The sequence below is a fragment of the Orbicella faveolata genome, unplaced genomic scaffold (genome assembly GCF_042242905.1).
Source record: "Orbicella faveolata isolate gen_17 unplaced genomic scaffold, um_ofav_v1 contig_14, whole genome shotgun sequence".
Taxonomy (NCBI): Eukaryota; Metazoa; Cnidaria; class Anthozoa; order Scleractinia; family Merulinidae; genus Orbicella; species Orbicella faveolata.
In genome coordinates, this window is record NW_028301541.1 from 8,970,001 (window position 1) to 8,988,869 (window position 18,869).

The 18,869-nt window shown below is 38.9% G+C and overlaps 2 protein-coding genes across 2 annotated transcripts in view; both read right to left on the bottom strand.

The window, feature by feature from the left end:
• The window catches only part of LOC110049068 (uncharacterized), a 46,983-nt gene extending 42,986 nt beyond the window's left edge, over positions 1-3,997 (bottom strand). Inside the window, exon 1 of the mRNA XM_089287472.1 lies at positions 3,912-3,997. The gene's annotated coding sequence lies outside the window, so the exon portion shown is untranslated. The remainder of the gene's footprint in view (positions 1-3,911) is intronic.
• Positions 3,998-8,695: 4,698 nt separating this feature from the next.
• Positions 8,696-16,050, bottom strand: LOC149113827 (P-selectin-like). The gene is made up of 5 exons (XM_089287398.1): positions 15,739-16,050; positions 13,270-13,431; positions 12,325-12,588; positions 11,242-11,451; positions 8,696-8,895 (listed from the first exon to the last, which is right to left on the bottom strand). The coding sequence occupies exons 2-5, from the start codon at positions 13,367-13,369 to the stop codon at positions 8,696-8,698; spliced, it is 774 nt and encodes a 257-aa protein (XP_089143524.1). The 5' UTR covers positions 13,370-13,431; positions 15,739-16,050.
• Between the last annotated feature and the right edge of the window lie 2,819 nt (positions 16,051-18,869).

Consider the following 18,869-nt stretch of genomic DNA (forward strand, 5'->3'; position numbering starts at 1 on the left):
GATTTCTACAGTCTGCTGCACAAGGGAGCCATTAAATGGGAGTTCACCAGTCTCAAATTGACACCCAGTCAGAGTTGTGGGTTATAATGTGTATAATATTAGTGAGTCAGCAGTGCATTTCAAGTCAAGGTAATTTGGTTGTAGTGCTTCTTCAGTTAACATTCGAGTGTTGCATTACGAAAAGGCTGCATTGTAATTATGCAGAAAGTATGTTACATGGTTTTGACATTCTTAATTTTAAGACAATCAGGTTGAGAATGCCAAGAATATTTTGCACAATTTTACCTTAGTGGGACACTGATATTACGAGGGATCGACTGTATAATTGGCTAAGCTGTAGTGGTCTCCTTGCCTAATAATAAAAAATCTGTGTATGTAAGTATTTTAATTAGATAGGCAAAGTTGAATAAATAATTAAAAGATATTGCAAATACAAACAACATGATTTTAGCTAGCTTAAATGGGAATAGAGAGAAAAGTATTTCTGCAAATATTATAAGAATCATTTCAAACAGTTTTCAGCATTCCTCCCAGAAAGGGCTACTTGAAAAAGTTTGGCTGAAAATGATACTCTGCCATAAAATCCCTGCTACATCTTGTACCAAAAAAGTTCAATTTTGTTTTTGAATTTGAACCCAAAGTGAAGGGGATGTTTTTATTTACAGTCATATATAAATTTTCTCCATGTAACTACGCCCAGGAGGAGGGAAAAGGGACCTAACCAAGTTTTACACAAGGAGGCTCTGCCCCAAGGTCAAGATAATTTCCCTTTTGTATAGTGTTTTTTTTTTCCCGAAAAGTTTACCCTTTCATATACATGTAGCTCCAAACTTCACATATCTACAGTACACCCATTACGTCTCTTTTCGTGGATAAATTAGCAAGGAATGTCTAAAATCCCCGCCTTTTTGTCATAAGTCCCCGCTGATAAAAAGTGCACCTCGAGTCAACCATTGGAGTCCCCCAGATTGTAATGTAGACAATAAAAATAGCAATAGTTTCTTTTTTGGAAACAGAAATCACACTATTTTACTCTTATCTTGGCAATTGTTTGTGTTCATTTCACTGGCAATGCAGAAATATTCAAAACGATTGTTGACAGGTACAATTTATATAATTTCAAGTTTTTATTCCGGAACTTTGTTTACATATCTCATTTTAAAAACAAAAATAAGATTATACATACATCACCAGTGTGTTTGACATGATTGGACAGTAAATCTCTCTCGCAAAAAAGTAGATCTGCACAGTCTTGTCTATCCATCACTTAAATTTTAGCTGGCATATTTACTCAATCGTGGATGCTGACTTGTGTACCATTCATGAAGAAATGCTCACTATAGTCGAACTGCATAGAACACAGAAGAAATGTAGTGTGAAGAACAACAAAATTAAAAGATCAGGCAATTTGAATTTTTTCCTTGAGGTAAGCTTATTTTAAAATAAAAAATAATTAAATCACGAGTTTCGAATTTAAGATACGTCGTGCTCAGCAATGCCAGAATTTCAGTATGTATATATATAAAAAAATACAATACAGAAACAGGCTACCTTAGACTTACCTTGGACTCTACAAAGAGAGAAAGCGAGTGGAAACCACCAACTCTTCTAGCCAAGAAAAAAGAAAAAAGCTACGAGCCACGTCTGGTAAACACGATCTCACTTCTTGACTTCGACTTGTATCAATTCTTTGAGCTCGCCGGCCGCGCTGTTGTGACCGTTACATGACCACAGTCACAAATACCTCTCTCAACTTTCATCTACGTGTGAGCAAAAGCACTAAGCAAAATACTACATATTTACAAAAGCGAAACACAAGAACCAAAATCAAAATGGCCGCTCTCGACTTTGGAGGTCTTCGAGAACTCGTACCCAGGCTCTCAATGTGTTATCGGCCAAAAGTGTGATACATAAGCTGCATATTTTGCCCCATAACAATAGTCGTTTCTACGCTTCGCGTATCCACGACTAAAAAAGGGGGGGGGGGGGGGTACCGGTATTCGTTTAGGAACAGGAAGACTTTCATTAAACCCCACAATTCCGTAACATATCAGCTTTCAGAAACGTCCTTATTTGAATCATTCACTTCACGTTTTTTGTGGGAGCCACAAATAGGAAGAATAAATAACTACAATGGATGTATTACATCGATGTCAAGGAGCAATTTGATGTAGTACGTTTCATGACAAGGGCACCCATATTTAGCAGGCAGGGATTCAGTATGTTCCAAGTGCGCAGTGTTTCTGAGGTCACATTCCGAGTTCGAAATATACTCTCATCATTCAGTGACAATTTTTACTCTGCAATAGAAATTGGTCTGTACTTCCTGTATAGAAAGAATGTTATTGGTGCATTCAAACTAAATGAAAAAATCGTTAGGTCCCGCTACTCGTTTTCGAAAAGAAAACGACAGTTTGTCTCTCGCAAGCCAAGCCGTTTGGAAAAAGCCACCATTTTGTTTATGTCAGTGCGCACGCTAATTGTGCGTGATATTCTGCGCTGTAAGGATACTCAACGAATTTCAGAGAAATCTAATTAAAAGACTTTACTGTGACAATCTATGGGGTAGATCTGGGCGGAGAATCATTACAATGGTTATAGGCCTTTCAATGAAGAAACACAAGGGACGGTGTTTCATCCCATTTCCAAACACTGAGAAGACAGTTGAGAATGCAACGCGCAGCAAAGTGTCTTTTTGACGAACTTCGAAGAGTTTAGAAATGCAGTGGAAAACACTCTTAATATATCTTCTCAATCGAAACTAAAACTTAGGAGAAAACGGCACGAACAAGGCACCTTCGGGAAAGCTCTTGTTATCCAAGTTATTGGAGACTGCGTGACGAGCATGGAAATTCTGTGAACATGATTGGTCAGTTTAGCCATGATGGTATTGGCTGAAAGACTCGTGTAAAGTTTGTCGTCAGTCATTGGTGGGTTTCGATCCGTCTATTGTTAGTCAAATTAGTCGGTTTTTGGTCCGTCTATTGTTAGTCAAATTAAGTCGGTCTGTTGGAAGTCCGTTTGTCGGTTTCGTTTCCGTCATGGATAAGTCGTTTGTAAGGCGCCGGTGGTTGTTGACATCTGTTAAGAGGCGTTTGTTCTAGGTTAGTGTACCAGCTATCCAGAGTCAGTAGTTGAAAACACGGACCAGACTTACAACATCATCGACTGACAAACACTATTCACTTGACTCTGAAGATGACTTCCGCTCAGGTTGTCGAAACGTCAGTCACCAAAAACAGTTCTTTTCAAAACTACCCTCACCCGGACGATCACACTATACGAGCTACTGATACTCCTGGGTTCAAACCATTTACTAAATAAACATCTTATTAACCGAGCTTAGTCGGTCTGCATCGGAGAATCTTGACCCCGATCGTGTGTACAGACCTCACTGCGTTCGGTCTGTACTCACGGCCTCTGTCAAGATTTTCCCATACAGACCTCCTGCTCGGAGGAGCGATGAGATAAGTGTAAGGATTTCTGGTGTCTGCTGTTTAGCAAGAGTGTCAGAATCCCCAGCCGCACGTCTACACAAAAAATCCACAATAGAAAGGCATGGGAAAACGAAGAAAGTGTCAACCTTTTAAATTGCAGTCGTAGAGGTGCTTATAGATGAACCCGTAAGCAATATTTGCAAAAGACAGAGAAGAATGGAAGTGAGCGTGGTAGAACGTGATTACAAACCAGAGGCCTTTGTCCATGTTCATATACGTATAGATTGTGGTATGTATAACATTTATAAATCAGAAACATATGTATGGCCGAATCATTGTTTGATAACTTCAAAACTGGGTCACATTCAGCATTCAAATTACACTACTTGCGTCCTCCTTCACACAACCGCACCCCTCGCGATCCCTTCACAGATGACCCGACTCAGGACACTTTGAGTTCCTAAAGTTACTTACCGGATACAGAGACTTGAAATGAACATTCCGCTATATTTCCACTGTCATCGGTAAAAATGTATTTGACAGTATAGATGCCCTCTGGAAATACGTCACCAGGACTTTTGCCAACAAGCTGAACTTTTGGTGCGACCCCTGAATTGTCTATAGCATGCGGTTCAGTCCAACTGATCATCTTAGTATTAGAATTCCTATCAGCATATTCCACAATTGTATCGGGGCAAGAATTACCAAAGTCAGGCGGGGAAACATCTGTTTAGAAAAGCATAGAAATGGAATGGAATAAATGTTGAAGATAAAGTTGTTCTTAGCTTCAGAAATATGTCAGCTCGTGTTCAAGAGAACATTGTACCACAGTTCTATTTCACTTTCTTTTTATGGGAGTTCAGATCCAAGTCATCTTTTCTTTATTCATGAATAACAAATTTCTTTTTTAAAAGTGCTACTAAGATATACTTTGTTGTTCTCCTTTTATTCAGAAGTTCCAGCTACGATTACGGCAAATATCGAGACAAAATTGACACGAAAACTATGCTAGTAATTTAAAAGGTCCAAGTACTGCTTCGAGAATTGGACCGAAACGGCCTTGCCTGCGAAGCTGGTGGGATTTTACGCCCTGTTGCTTTGCTTCGGTAGCCGAGCCCAATTAAAGGTCATTAAAAAATAAGACTGATTATGGGTAAGTTAAGTTCCCTCGTAGCTTCTCTGCTGGCGAAGATTACAATGTAACCTTACGGCTCTGGGGCCCGTTTCTCGAAAGCCCCGGAAACTTTCCGGGCCTGTAAAGCCATTTTTAGTTCATCTGTATCTAAAAACGGAGAAGTGTATACGCCTGAAACTTCTTGTATGAAGGGAACCTCTGTTCATATTAAGAATATGTAAACAAAACAGCTCTGTAATAGTAAGGGTAGAGATTTTGCTGCGGCTTTCTGGGCCCGAAAAGTTTCCGGGACTTTCGAGAAACGGGCCCCTGACGTAAAACTTAAGTATTTGCTGGCGAAACAACACTAGCTACACAGGTTGAGACGGCATAACGTACCTTTACAGTAGGTGTTTGCAGGGAAAGACCAGTCACCGCTCTGGGTACATGTTTTTATGGAAGGTCCTTCAAGCCTGTATCCAGATGCGCATTGGAACCGACACTCTGCTCCGTAGGAGGAATTGGTCACTTCGCAAGATGCAGGTTCCACGGAGAGTCCTTTTGAATCCACAGGAAGTGGGCGACATGTCACAGCTTCAGCATGATGAAGCAAAGACTATATTATTTTACAGAAAATATACTACCATGACAGCCTTTCAATATTCGATTATCTCATACTAAACATAATAAAAGTATCATTTTTAAAAATTGTGCACTATTTGATGGTGGTCTTGGACTATTGAGAGCAGAGGTTGGAGAGAGGAACCGAGAAAAGATCTAAACCAATCAAATTTTGCGTTAAGAGTCTACCTGACCATTTCATGACTTTCATTTTTTGGCTCTACTCTCAATAGGGTGAACTCTCAGTGGAATTCTAAAACAAAATACACAAATCTCTGTTCGAAAAACAATTTTCATCTAGAAGAGATACCTTTGCAATGGTCCTCTATATAATTAATATTTTGATTCGTCAAGCTGTAATCCCGTTTAATCCCTATTTGCTCTACAGAGCATGCGCTGAAGGATGATACTTTTGAATCTTAATTACCGATTGTGAGGTCCACGATCATGCATTGCGTAAATTCTAACCACAATTGCTCCTTGATATAAACGTTTTTCTGACCTTCACATTGGAGGGGTGAGCCACTCCATGCTTGGTCAGCTTTACACAGTATAGAGCGAGAGCCCTCAGTGCGTTTATATCCCGGTTGGTAGTCGAAAAAGCAGGTTGTCCCAAACTCGGGAGAGCTATCTTGACATCCAGCTCCTGTCATTTGAATGTTGGGAGGTACTGAAATGGCTGGGCACTTCAACGCTGCAAAAACAGTAATTTCGTGCTAATAGTAATATGTTTAATCAAACCTCTTGCAGTCAGGTACTGGATTACACGTTTGGTCAGCAATAAATAATACTAATAAATATGAAACTGGAAAAGTCACAGATGTCAAGCTATAGTGTCACAACCGTGGCATACTTGTTTGTGACGAATTGAAGTCACCAAACTTATTGGTTGCTGTGGCACGAACAGTCGAATTTCTAGGTTTGGTACACGTTTACCGGCACTTTACAAGTGCACACAGATGGCTGTCTGGAAAACCTGAATAGCAAATAGAGCACAGCGCCCGAATAGTGGCGAATAGTCACTTATAGTGACGAGTAAGTACATAAATGCTTCAGCCTGAATAGCACCAAGGTCATGCTAAATAGCAATGCAGTTAGCTCAAGGTGTACTGAAATGGCAATGATTTACTCTCAATAGCTGTAAGGGAACATCTTGTATTATTAAGAGCTATATGAAACTGACGTCGAGTCAGAACTATTTATGGGAAAAGCAAAGCGCTATTAAGACTAAAATGATCGCTATCTGGGTTAACCCTAATGCTACCAAGGTTAAATGTGACTGTTCTCCACCATACGTTGTTGGCTATTTACTATTTGGGTTTTCCAAAACACCCCACGGAAATTCTTTGGTTTGCAATTCATTCACAGGTCGAAAGGAAAGATCGCGGAATGCAGAGTCACAATCTAAATAGGAAAATGAAAGGTTGCAGGTTGAGTGTTTCCTTCTCGATCTTTCTCAAATACAAACGAGATTCAGTGCATAACCTTAATTATAGGTAACAGACAGATTTTTGTGCCTGAGAGTTGGCATGACAGGCTTAGTTTTTGGATAGCTTATTTCGGAGGGTATTTAACGTAATTTTTCCAATTGCAAGTAGCTATAGTGGATGTAAACAAGATGATGAACTCAACCATATCCACTGCAGGTGTTTACCTGTGCAATTTGTCTCTTCCCCTGTCCAATAAGTAACGTCATCTTCACTCTTCTCGCATTCCCTCGGAGGGCTTGGTGGTTCTTTTTGATACCCTTTAAGGCATTCAACCCCGAACTTGGTACCAAGCAAATAATCGGAATTTGCCGGGTCCAGCAAGCCATTTTGAGGCGGGACCAAAGGATTACATCGAAGAACTACATAAACAAAAGAAAAGACCTATAGTTCAGATCATCTTCTGTATTCGGAGTTGTTGAAACTGGCAAATGTAGTGTACGTGTTCTAAATTTCAATCTAAATTACTGTGCAGATACTACCGAACGGGATACATGTGTATATGCACACAGGGACACGGTAAGTAGTTTCTTAACCGCAATTGTAGAAATGACTTTTAGATATTAGGTCATTAATGTCTAGGTCCTGCATAAGAGAGGCTTTAATGCATTCAGTAGAATATACTGGCTGGGATGGACAGTTCCACTGGCACGTGGAAAGAAAGTTGATCTATGACAGTTCTTGTGTGTCTGGACCTTTCTGTATTGGTATTGTCCTGTATTGTCTGGTTGCCCGGCAACGTTCGATAATGATCTTTTTGTCAGTATGCACAAGACCAATTGACAGTAGCTCCCCGCGCTTGAAGGCTTTTCCATGTAAGCACCCCCCCCCCCCCCCCCCCCTCCACCCCACTCCTTATTTTGGGCAAAAAAAGAAGAAATCACAGAAAGAAGAAAGGCCGGCAGGGCAAGCAAAACAAAACCGTGCCCCCGCCCCCTTAGCTCAAGGTCTGGATCTGCCACTGGTTCATATAAGGATGTCAACCATTACAGTTTATATGAGTGTTTTAGTAAGACCGAGAATTGAAGGGAAAGTAGCTGTTACCAATGTAAATAACCACCGTAAACAACCGACATCTACTACCTTTCACTTCTACTCTGAAAGAGCAAGATCGTGAATTTCCTCTTTGATCCCTTGCCGTAAAAGTTACAACGTGGGTTCCTTTTGAAAATTTATACGATGTATCTGTCGGAAAAATCTCTACTGGAGTGACTTCCATGTCGGGAACTTCACCATTATTATCCTCAGCCGTAATTGCCGGCCAGTAGACCATTTTGTCCGTCTTTCCTTTATCGGCAATGACAGATTGGTCTGACGGACATCCACTCGTAAACACCGGCTTTGTTTTGTCTATAAATGAGACGAGAAATAAAACACAACAGTATTAAGTTGGGTTTATGTGGAGAATACCTCTCACTAGTTTCGCCAAGTCCCTACCAAATTTAGCATTTTGATTTATCCAAAACGGAATATAACCTCTTCGTTATCACATTTTACATTTCCATATTCTTGGTCATTTTCATGGTTATAGGTATCTGGCATGGCGAGGTGCGACGTGGCATGACGTGCCGTGACGCGGCGAGGCGTGGCGTGACGCAGGGTGGTGTGACGCGGCGAAAAGTGACGTGGAGTGGTGTGACGGGGCGTGGCGTGGCGTAGAGGGACGTGACGTGACGGGACGTGGCGTGGCGTGGCGTGGTGGGATGGTGTGGCGTGAGGAGGCGTGTCGTGTCGTGACGTAGCATGACGAAGAGTGGAGTGGCGCGATAACATTCATTCATCACGAATGGACCGGTGACAATGTAAAACAAAGTCATACCGATAGTGACACAGCTCAGTTTCTACATTGAACTGTTTCACTCCTTTTCTCTCTTTCTTCAGTTAGATATCATTACATCTAGAGTTCAAGACTGTCCACAGCCTGGTATCACTCAAAATAACTAAAGAGAAACCGCATGTTGCAGTCTCATAAGTCTCTTTTTGAGTCGCCTTCGCATTTTATGTTGGGGCCTAAAGAATTTGCGCAGATTAACGGGTTACTTTGGTATCTTACCGACGCAACTGAAAAACGGACTAGTACTCCAGTCTCCATTGTAACAAGAAGCTTTAGTGTTATCGACTTCGAAGTTATCCAGGCATTTAAAGTAGCATGTTTCACCATGAGACGCCCCAGTCTTACACGAAGAGGGAGTTACGCGTCCACGATTAGGAAGAACCACGGGGCTACATTTTTTCGCTAATAGAGAAAAAAAAATCATTTGAGTAAATAAATAGGTAAATAAATAATTAAAAACGAATTGTTTACAAAGATAAACAAGTGGAAAAGATTAAAGAAAAATCCTAGTAAAGAAGATACATATTGAATAGGGTTTAGATCAAATCAACTTGCTAACTCATTAAAATTTGTCAACTAAGGTTGGTGGGCTTATTTATTTATTTATTTAGTTAGTTAGTTAGTTATTTGTTTATTTCTTTGTTTATTTGTTTGTTTGTTAGTTTATTTATTTATTCAACCCGGGCAACCGCACAGACACGATACGTTCAGTGATTTCTTTGTGTGTTTGTGTGTGTGTGTGTGTGTGTGTTTCCTGTTTTTTTTTTTTTGTTTGTTTGTTTGTTTGTTTGTTTGATTGATTGATTGATTGTGTTTTTCGATTTCTTATTTCAGTCTAGGACAGGAGGAAACGGAATAAATAAAACAAATAAAATAGATAAATTTAAAAAACTTTGTTATAGAGTGGTTTTCATTTGAGTGTCGAAAAGTAATTGGTTTTGCGCTTACTACGCTACACGATTGGCTTAAAAAACTCCCGCCAATTTTTCATCCAATCAGAAGTAAAACCAAAAGCAATCGTAACTCTTTCCACGCGTTTTCCCGCGCTTCGCGTCAGCTACTTGTAATTACTTCGAGTTTTTATTGGTTCACTGGATTATCTGCGTCCTTGTGATTGGCTGGAGTGGTTACTTTGGTTTTTGGTTTGACGACACTCTGTTGAAAATCCCTCTGTGTTTCTTCATCCTTACTTTAGTAGATTTTATTCGACTAACTGGTCATCAAGGTAGTCCATAATGTAAGAAAATGTCATGAAAGTCAGTTTTAAAGTATTCTACTATTTAAAAACTGGAGCAACAGCTGTAGAAAGCTGTTGACCCTGACACTGAACTGCGCTACATTGCTTCTTTCGCTTATTTATTTGTAACTTCTCAGTTTTCTTAGTTCATAATGTATTCGTTCAGCAAACCCAACTTGCGCTGAGATTCAAATTAGACAGCTGTGTAGGCGCCATCAGTCATCTTAAATGTAATCACAAACTTGACCGAGAGAGCGTAATATTTAATCTTGGCAAACTTCATGCATATCACAGATATCCTTCTTTAGCTAGCAGAAGTAATATATTCAGAAATCGCTTTAGTTACAAACTTTTATGAAAGACCGATCACGTATGAGACGATCATCACTCCGTGCGTAGGGTGGTCGGTAGGTTTAAAATTTCATTCAACTGGGCGGTTGGAGCGACTCCGCTTTTAACTGGTTGTATATAAGAAGTTTCTTGTCAATACCTTATATTTTCGTTAAAACACAGATTTCTTGTTTGGAGAAGTAACGTTAATTGCGAATTACTCAGCTATTAAACAAATCAATCCAAAAACAAAATGAACAGTGTTCAGGGTCAATGAACATAGACGAGGTCTGCATAGTTTCAGAACTACAGCTTAAATGCTAAAGCTAGAAAAAATTATTTGTTAAATTACAGAGAATGTATGGAGACGGTCACATAGTTGCGAATTTCTCGGCTATAAAAAATTAAATCCTAAAACAAATTAAAATGAGCTGATTTAAAGTCAATAATGCAGAAATGATGTAGATTATATATCAGATCTATAGCTCAAATACTCAAGCTAGAAAAAATATTTGTTAAATTACTGAGAATGTATGGGCACGTTCACATAATTGCGAGTTTCTCGGTTATAAATGATTTAATTCAAGAACAAAATGATAGCTTTAATACCAGTCATATGATAATACTTCATCAAATATCAGAAGAAAAGGTCTACTATTGGAGCTATACGAATTATTTAATCATCTATTATTTAATTTTATATATAATCAAATCAATGCGCGCGCTCTGATTGGTCAATCAGCTATGGTTTATTGTGCCAATAAACTCATGGAAATTTCGAGGGTCTTCTGAATTTTTATATAAAAGCAATATACCACAAGTTTCTATGGTTTAAAGGCATGATAAACCACTTGGGACGTTGGAAGAACACTCGAAGAATTCGTTAATCACTCGCCTGCGGCTCGTGATTTACGAATTCTTCTCGCGTTCTTCCAACATCCCGCGTGGTTTATCAGCCTATAAACCATAAAAACTTGTGGTCTATTGCTTAATTATTTATTTTATATCTTGTTTGTGTAATTATTTATTTATTTCCTTTTTTTTACTTTTGAGATAGCAAACGCCATCTCGGAATGGTTAAAAGGACGAAAACCAACCTGAGACGACCCAGAGCTAAAATCCATGTAATTTCAACAACCACCATGAAGTTTGCCTCACTATGATAACACAGAAATACTTACCGATACATTTAGGAGAGTTCCTTGGGTTCCAGTTGCCTTGTGTAGTGCACACAGCTGTTGCAATTGAGGTGTCTTCAAGCTGGTAACCAAATTTACACTCAACCCTGCATAATGTATTCACTTTTACTTTCCGTCCATCACTACAGACGTGTTGAGGGTTTTTGACGCCATTATCCGGAGTCCTCCAATCACTCGTAGCGCAACGTATTTCTATGGAAATAATTTTGTACTGAACTTAGTTTTTTTTTTTTTTTCTTTTCATTATTGTCTCGGAAATTTTAAAGCATGCTTTCTTTGGTTTCTTTCAGTTGTTGATGGAACGTCAATTTTTTAGCCAGCCTCGGTTAAGCATTTAAGCGAAAGGTGATTTTATTATAAGAAATTAGCTTTAAGCAAGTCGTTTTACATTTTTAAGGCTTCTTAGCATTTTTTTGCACTTGAGTTTGAATATATTAAAGTTATTTCAGTGGTCCTCTGACGTTTTGAAAAAATCGAGGAATCTAAAATGGCGGATCCAATTAGATGGCGGCTGTTTGGAACACACGGCGTAATTACCAAATGATATGGCAACATCATGCCATGTTGCCTACGTCAAAGGAAATACAGCTAGCTCGTTGTTTCTCTCGGAGGAAAATCGACATCATGTATTTATAAAGTCGGCGATGTAATTCTTAGCATGTATGGGTAAAGTGACCAATCAAAAAACTGGCTGCCAAAATTGTGATGGTATGCTGTTTAGATAACCTGATGATAGAATCGAATATGATCTAAAACTACAATTCTCTATTGTTGCTATATTAATGGTAGCCCTCTGTGCTTTAAACACCAGTGCAGAGTAAACCTATGGTCATATGTTATTGTTATGGCGTAGTATGGCAAAAATAGACAGTGATCGAAATTTCATTTCATCTTTGAAACCCGCTGCCCAAGGGTACGACCACCCATTTCTGCCTTCGGCCGGTTGTTTGCTCTCACCGTCATTCTTGCGCGAGTCAGAACCCAAAAATCGAACAAAACCTTTTCGCTCCACGGAAGGGCTAACGAAACTTGACTACATTCGTCAAGTTCTTAGTATTCACATACCAGTACATGAAGTTCCACTGCGTTTATATCCTGGAAGGCATGAGCAGGTACGTCCCGCGTCGGTTTCCTTACAGATGTGCTGACAGCCTCCATTGTTGCAACTGCATTCGTTACAATTAACATATCGTGTAGAGCCACCTGAACAAGACCTTCCTCCACAGCGGGGACTAGGATTAGTACAGCGTCGAACCTGACGAGCTTTGCCACTGCAACTGCAATGGTTTATTGAAACTGGAGACCATCTACTCCATCCGCCATGTACTGCTACAGGTAGAAAAACAGAACACGTGGTTTTTTGAAGACGAATTTGAGATGAGCTACAATAAAAGCCTACACATAACCTGGAGGAAACTGCTGAATAACCCCATTTGCAATCGTGGACAGAAGTCCTTAGGACACTTGTGTAATGTAACGAACTATACTGACGTTTGAAAAAAGCGTTGCTTTCCTTTTAAAAACGCGTTGCTCTTCCCCCTCCCCACCCAATACAATGTTGAAACTTGCAGGTACTATTTTTCAACATTGTATGTGGAGTAGGGGGACGAGGCTAAGCAGGTGAAGTTGTATTCGCGTCTAGCGTGTGGGCAAAAGCGCCAAAAGTGCAAATTTGTCCCAAGATTTTGTCCATGATTGTATATGTAGGCCTGAGGAAGGGGGGCTTAGATTTCCCGCGCTGATTTCAAACTTTCCTCCCTATGGACAGCATCCAAACTTTAGTATTCAAATTCGTGACTTTTCCTGAAAAAAACGTATCATTGAATTACTGTGATATTGGATAAAGATTATTTTCCTAAATCTTTACAGTCAACTTTGGAACTGTTCTGACATTTCTGTCAAATTTGGTCACGCAACTAAACTGTTCATGCAACTGGTCACACATTACTGCCGAAGTAAATGAAGAAATAATATATAGGATGAATGCAAGAATAATAACTGACAACTTACCATGACAACTGCGCCTTCTTCTGCTGCAGCTATGTGCGATCTCCAACAATGAATTCGAGATGATAAAGATTAAAATGCCAACGTTAAAATGTAATAGCATTTTACCAGTTGGCCTTGTGTTCTTTCTTCGCTGTGTTTAAACCTTAAGAAAAAGGAATTTCCCTAAAAGAAAATAAAAATAAATATTTTCCCTTCACTACACAACCGAACACACTCAAAGGTTGAGGCATGGGCGCGTTGTTCAGCCAGGCCCAAGATATGTTTTAATTTGTGACAATAAACTTACAACAAATTGGAAAAGAGATACATCAAATAACATCCTACATGCGCCAAAGCCGGACATTTAAACCCAATAACCTCTTATTAGGAAAAACAGGGACCGTGTGCCCCCGACCAAATGCAGTGGCATCACCTTTGAGGTTTTAAGGTTGATATATAAACAACAGAATGAAAGATAAATCAAATAACGTTATTTATACAATAAAAATAAACCTTATGTTAAAGTGCTAGTGGCAAGGCTGACCGTAGAATGTCACAAGTTTCTCAACCGTCTCTTTTTACAAACGTACTAACCATGAGCCTTTGCGTACTACGTTAGCACCCAGTTCTCTGTTCCGCGTGGGCAAAATGTTAATTTATGTCAACACCGATTATCACACAAAACATCAAAAATTACCTTTAGCTACAGTTGCGATACTCGCTATGACCTATCTTACGAAAAAATAAGTCCACAGTCTTTTTTAAGGAATGTTCGAAAAAATTTACAAACACACGAAAGTGTCGTCATAAATCTTCGATGAACAGTCATCACGGAATACTTTAAGCAGTCTTATGCGTTCCTCAGCGTATTAGTTTCACATTACTTATTATACTCTATTCATGCCAACATTTGTCAGCTGTATAAAAATAAATCCTCATTGCATTCGTGGCAACATTTACTCTCATATCATTTAATGATTTCAAAAAAATGCTATAATTATGAAAACCCAAAGTCATTTAATTTCGCCGGCATTTCACAGTTTTCAATAAAACAAGCAATTCCTGTCGATGTCATCTTTAACACATGGACGAAAGGATTAGAAACAAATCTTTAGACTGATTAGAAACAAATCTTTCGGAAATCATATTCGGCGAAATTTTTAACTTCTTACAAGTCTTACAAGGGTCTTATAACACAAGACAAGTCCTTGAAGAATTTTCCTAATAGGATTACAATAGACAGAACTAGATTCCTGGGTCAATTAGACGTGGGTCAGATTCATAGAAAACAAATCTGCCAATCTCTTTAACCTTTGTCTTCTGAGAAAATTCCCATCCTTGCTGTCTTTATTCCCTTGTTTGTTCCCGTTGTTTTGAAAGGCATTCAAAACAGTCCTTAGTAGTCCTTGAAATGACTATATTCATTGCGCACTATTAAATTTGAGTAACGGAAGGTTAATTCAAAATTCTCTCTGTTCTTTCTGGAATGTTTTGTAATGCAATTCCAAATCTTTTGTGTATGCTTCTAAGAAAATAGTTCGTTAAGCAAGCGGCAGCATCCGCCATGAACACAAGCTCAAAACAACTCGTTTATGGCGACTACATGCACTGCTGACAACATTCGTTTCTTTCCCTGCTTCAGTTCCGGGATATCCCGTAACTGAAATGTAACCAAGAATCAGAACATGATAACATCTCAGTGTAATTATTTCAATGCGTCATTGTAACCAGAATTAAAGCGCTGTTTCCATAACGATAAGTGCCTAGGTTGTCTTCGACAATCTTGCATTCCCTTGCGTTTAGACAGCGGTTCAAGGAGAAAGATTTAAATGTACTCACTTCAACTGGTGCCAATCGATCATTATCTGATCAACCAACATATACTGTTGCTTAAGCCGTGGTCTAGAGCGAAATTCCGTTCAAATTCGCACCACCTGAACAAGAAGTGCGACAGATGGTTTTAGAGATTGTGTGTTAGGGGTATTTGATCACGAGAACTGGTATGGGTAGTGCTAAGACGAAACTGAGCGATGTGTTTCTGACTGTAGGCGAAGCGTGCTGTGCGTATCGCCACCCAGTCTCTTTATATGTTGTCTTTATAAACGGAAATGGAGCTGAAACGTTATTGAATTTTCCTCGATGCCAAGACAAAAGATAATGACTGAAAGAAAAGCCTTCAATTTATGCTGCAGCGAAATATATGTTTAGAGCTTTTCCATGCAGTGTCCTTCGCGAAGACAATACTCTCAGTTCTATCTCTCTCTTAATTAAAAACAAGGCCTTTATCTTAACTCAACGTTTAAGTTTTTGAACGTCAAAACTCACTTTTATTGTCGTAGACAACATTAAAACGTTTGCTCAATTAAGGCCAGGATTCGGCGCGCACACCACCATATCAGTGGACAAAGTACAGTGAGTGAAATATTGAATTGATCCCTTGACAAGTCTAACGCATTCTAGATATAGGTATCAATCAATTAAATTGCTTACCTAAATCAGCGAGATACCAGACCGGACGGCAGAATTTGCTTACGCGCAGCGACAGATTCAAGGCCCTTTAGCGCAATGAAAGCCTTTTACTTCGTTGAAACAGCAATTGATGAACGTGACGAAACATGAACTATCAGAAATGCCTTCAAAATATTAGCTTACACGCGTTCTGCTTCTATAAAAAAAGATCATTATCCATGAAAATTGACCGTCACGTCTTCACCCCGTTAAGTACGACACTGTCAGTGTTCACATGGACAACTGCCAGGTCACGTTCTGTTCACTCATCGATCCAGCGAACGCCCTCACATATGCAGGACTGACGAACTGGCGATGGGGAAACTACCAAGCTAAGCTAATCTAAATCAACAGATCAAAAAGAGTTTCAATTTTAACTTTCTGTATTTCCGAGAATGTACTCTTTTCGGTACTTAGACTTGATGGGATTAACTGACAACTGAGAAAAGGCCAAAATTTGACCTGAAGACAGAAAGGGCTGAACATTGAACACAAAATGCTTACTGATAACTGGAAAGACAAACAGCGGGGCACGTAAACCCTCTTCTTCAGGCGGGCTTTCTTCTAGGTCCTCTGCGACCGGGGAGGGGGTTTCTTTAACTCCTAGGGTAAAAAAGCAATGACAATGAAATGTGGATGAATTTTGGCAGTCAAAAACTATTTCCTAGTGGCCTACAACATGGAGTGATGATGTCATTTGACGCAAAAATGATTTCATTAGTGTCACCCACCATCTCAGATCCGCCTTTTTGGATTTCATGATTTGTAATTCAGATGATGGTGTAATATGTCTGCAACCGCACAGAATGTCCTGGAATATGTTCAATGCACTTCATAATAATGAACTTGTAGGTAAATGCAACTGGCACATAACAAGCACGAACAGGAATGCCTCGAGGCATAACAAATCACTTGATATGACCTCCCCGTCTCTAGCACTGTTTTCAACAGTATGTTCACATGCTAGGTTTAAATCGAAGGGAACTATGAAGAGGTCATGGATACATTGGCTGCATACATTTACTTGATCTATAATTAATTTGTAGTTGATAATTTTTGAATGGACTTTTGAAACCCATTTTGAAAGCTCAAGTAGTACATTTGCAGTGTGACTTAAAGCAAGTAAACAAAAATCAAATTACAGGCTGTTTATACAGACTGCTTATAAATTTTACAATGGAATATATTAATTAACTTTGATTGGCTTTAGAAAATAATTATTATTATATTAACTTGTTCATGTAGTATCAATTGATTTCTACAGTCTGCTGCACAAGGGAGCCATTAAATGGGAGTTCACCAGTCTCAAATTGACACCCAGTCAGAGTTGTGGGTTATAATGTGTATAATATTAGTGAGTCAGCAGTGCATTTCAAGTCAAGGTAATTTGGTTGTAGTGCTTCTTCAGTTAACATTCGAGTGTTGCATTACGAAAAGGCTGCATTGTAATTATGCAGAAAGTATGTCACATGGTTTTGACATTCTTAATTTTAAGACAATCAGGTTGAGAATGCCAAGAATATTTTGCACAATTTTACCTTGGTAGGACACTGATATTACGAGGGATCCACTGTATAATTGCCTAATAATAAAAAATTTATGTATATAAGTATTTTAATTAGTTAGGCAAAGTTGAATAAATAATTAAAAGATATTGCAAATATTTTAAGGAAAATGACCAATTTTTTAAGTTTACAAGACATGTTTCGACAGAACTTGTCATCTTCAGTTGAATGATTACAAAGCAAGTCGAATAATAAGTAGACAAAAATGCTAATTAAGACAAATAGTAACAAAAGAACGTGAAAAGGTGTAAATTAAAAGGATAATTTTAGATTTACATGGTGTAATTGCTGATTGAGGCAAGGTAGTTCTTTTTGAATATGGATAGCCTCCTTTATCTTGAGTTGAAAGCTGGTAGTGGCGTGATCTAAAATATGAAAGCAGTCTGTTGAACACAATGAGCGACAACGTTCAGAATTCTGAAGATGTTTGAAAATGTGAGAGGTCTTATCAACGGCCAAGTGTTCACGTACGCGTGTGGAGAAATGTCGGGTGGTTTTGCCGACATAACAGGCATTACAGCCTGCACATGTAAACTTATAAACCACATGTGAACGAAGCCTGCCAGGGATAGGGTCTTTCACACCAAAAAGGTTACCTATCTTAAAGGAAGAAAAAACCAATTTGATGTCTAAATCATTACAATAGCGCTTGATTAAGTGTCGAATCTTCTTCTGAGTGATGACAGAAAAATGGCCTATGTACGGCAGCTTAAAGTAAAACGTGGGCGAGGTGGTAAGGGGGTAGCCACGGGGACAATGATTGCTATGGGTCCCAGTGATGTAATGGTTAACCACTTTTTCAATTAAATGGGTAGGGAAAAAGTTCTTTTTGAGAATTTCAGTATGCTTGGTTATGTCCTCGTGTAACCCCAACCAAGTGTTGTTGATCTTGTAGGCCTGTTAACAAGAGTCCTAATGAGACCTACTTTGTATGAGTACGAGGTGAAGCTAAAATAATTAGTTAATAACCCAGTAAAGGTTTTCTTATGGTAAACCCTAGTTAGGAAAGAATTAGTGTCACTATTATCAATAAGAACATCTAGAAAGGGTAATTTGCGATTAAGTTCTTTTTCCATAGTAAACCTTATGTTGGGGTGCCTCGAGTTCATGAAGTCAAAAAATATAACAGCATCGTGCTGCGAGTGAAATAAACAAAAAGTGTCGTCAACATACCTACGATAAAATAAAATTTTAGAGCATTGAAAATTTTCCAACCATAGTTTTTCATGATGCCCCATAAAAAGATTGGCTAATACGGGAGCAAGGGGAGACCCCATGGCCACACCCTCAATTTGGTCATAGAAAGAACCGCTAATAAGAAATGGGTGATGACAGAAGTTCTGTCGAAACATGTCTTGTAAACTTAAAAAATTGGTCGTTTTCCTTAAAATCTTTACATGTCTGCTGTTATCTAGATATTGCAAATATAAAAAACATGATTTTAGCTAGCTGGTAAATGGGAATAGAGAGAAAAGTATTTCTGCAAATATTATAAGAATCATTTCAAACAGTTTTCAGTATTCCTCCCAGAAAGGGCTACTTGAAAAG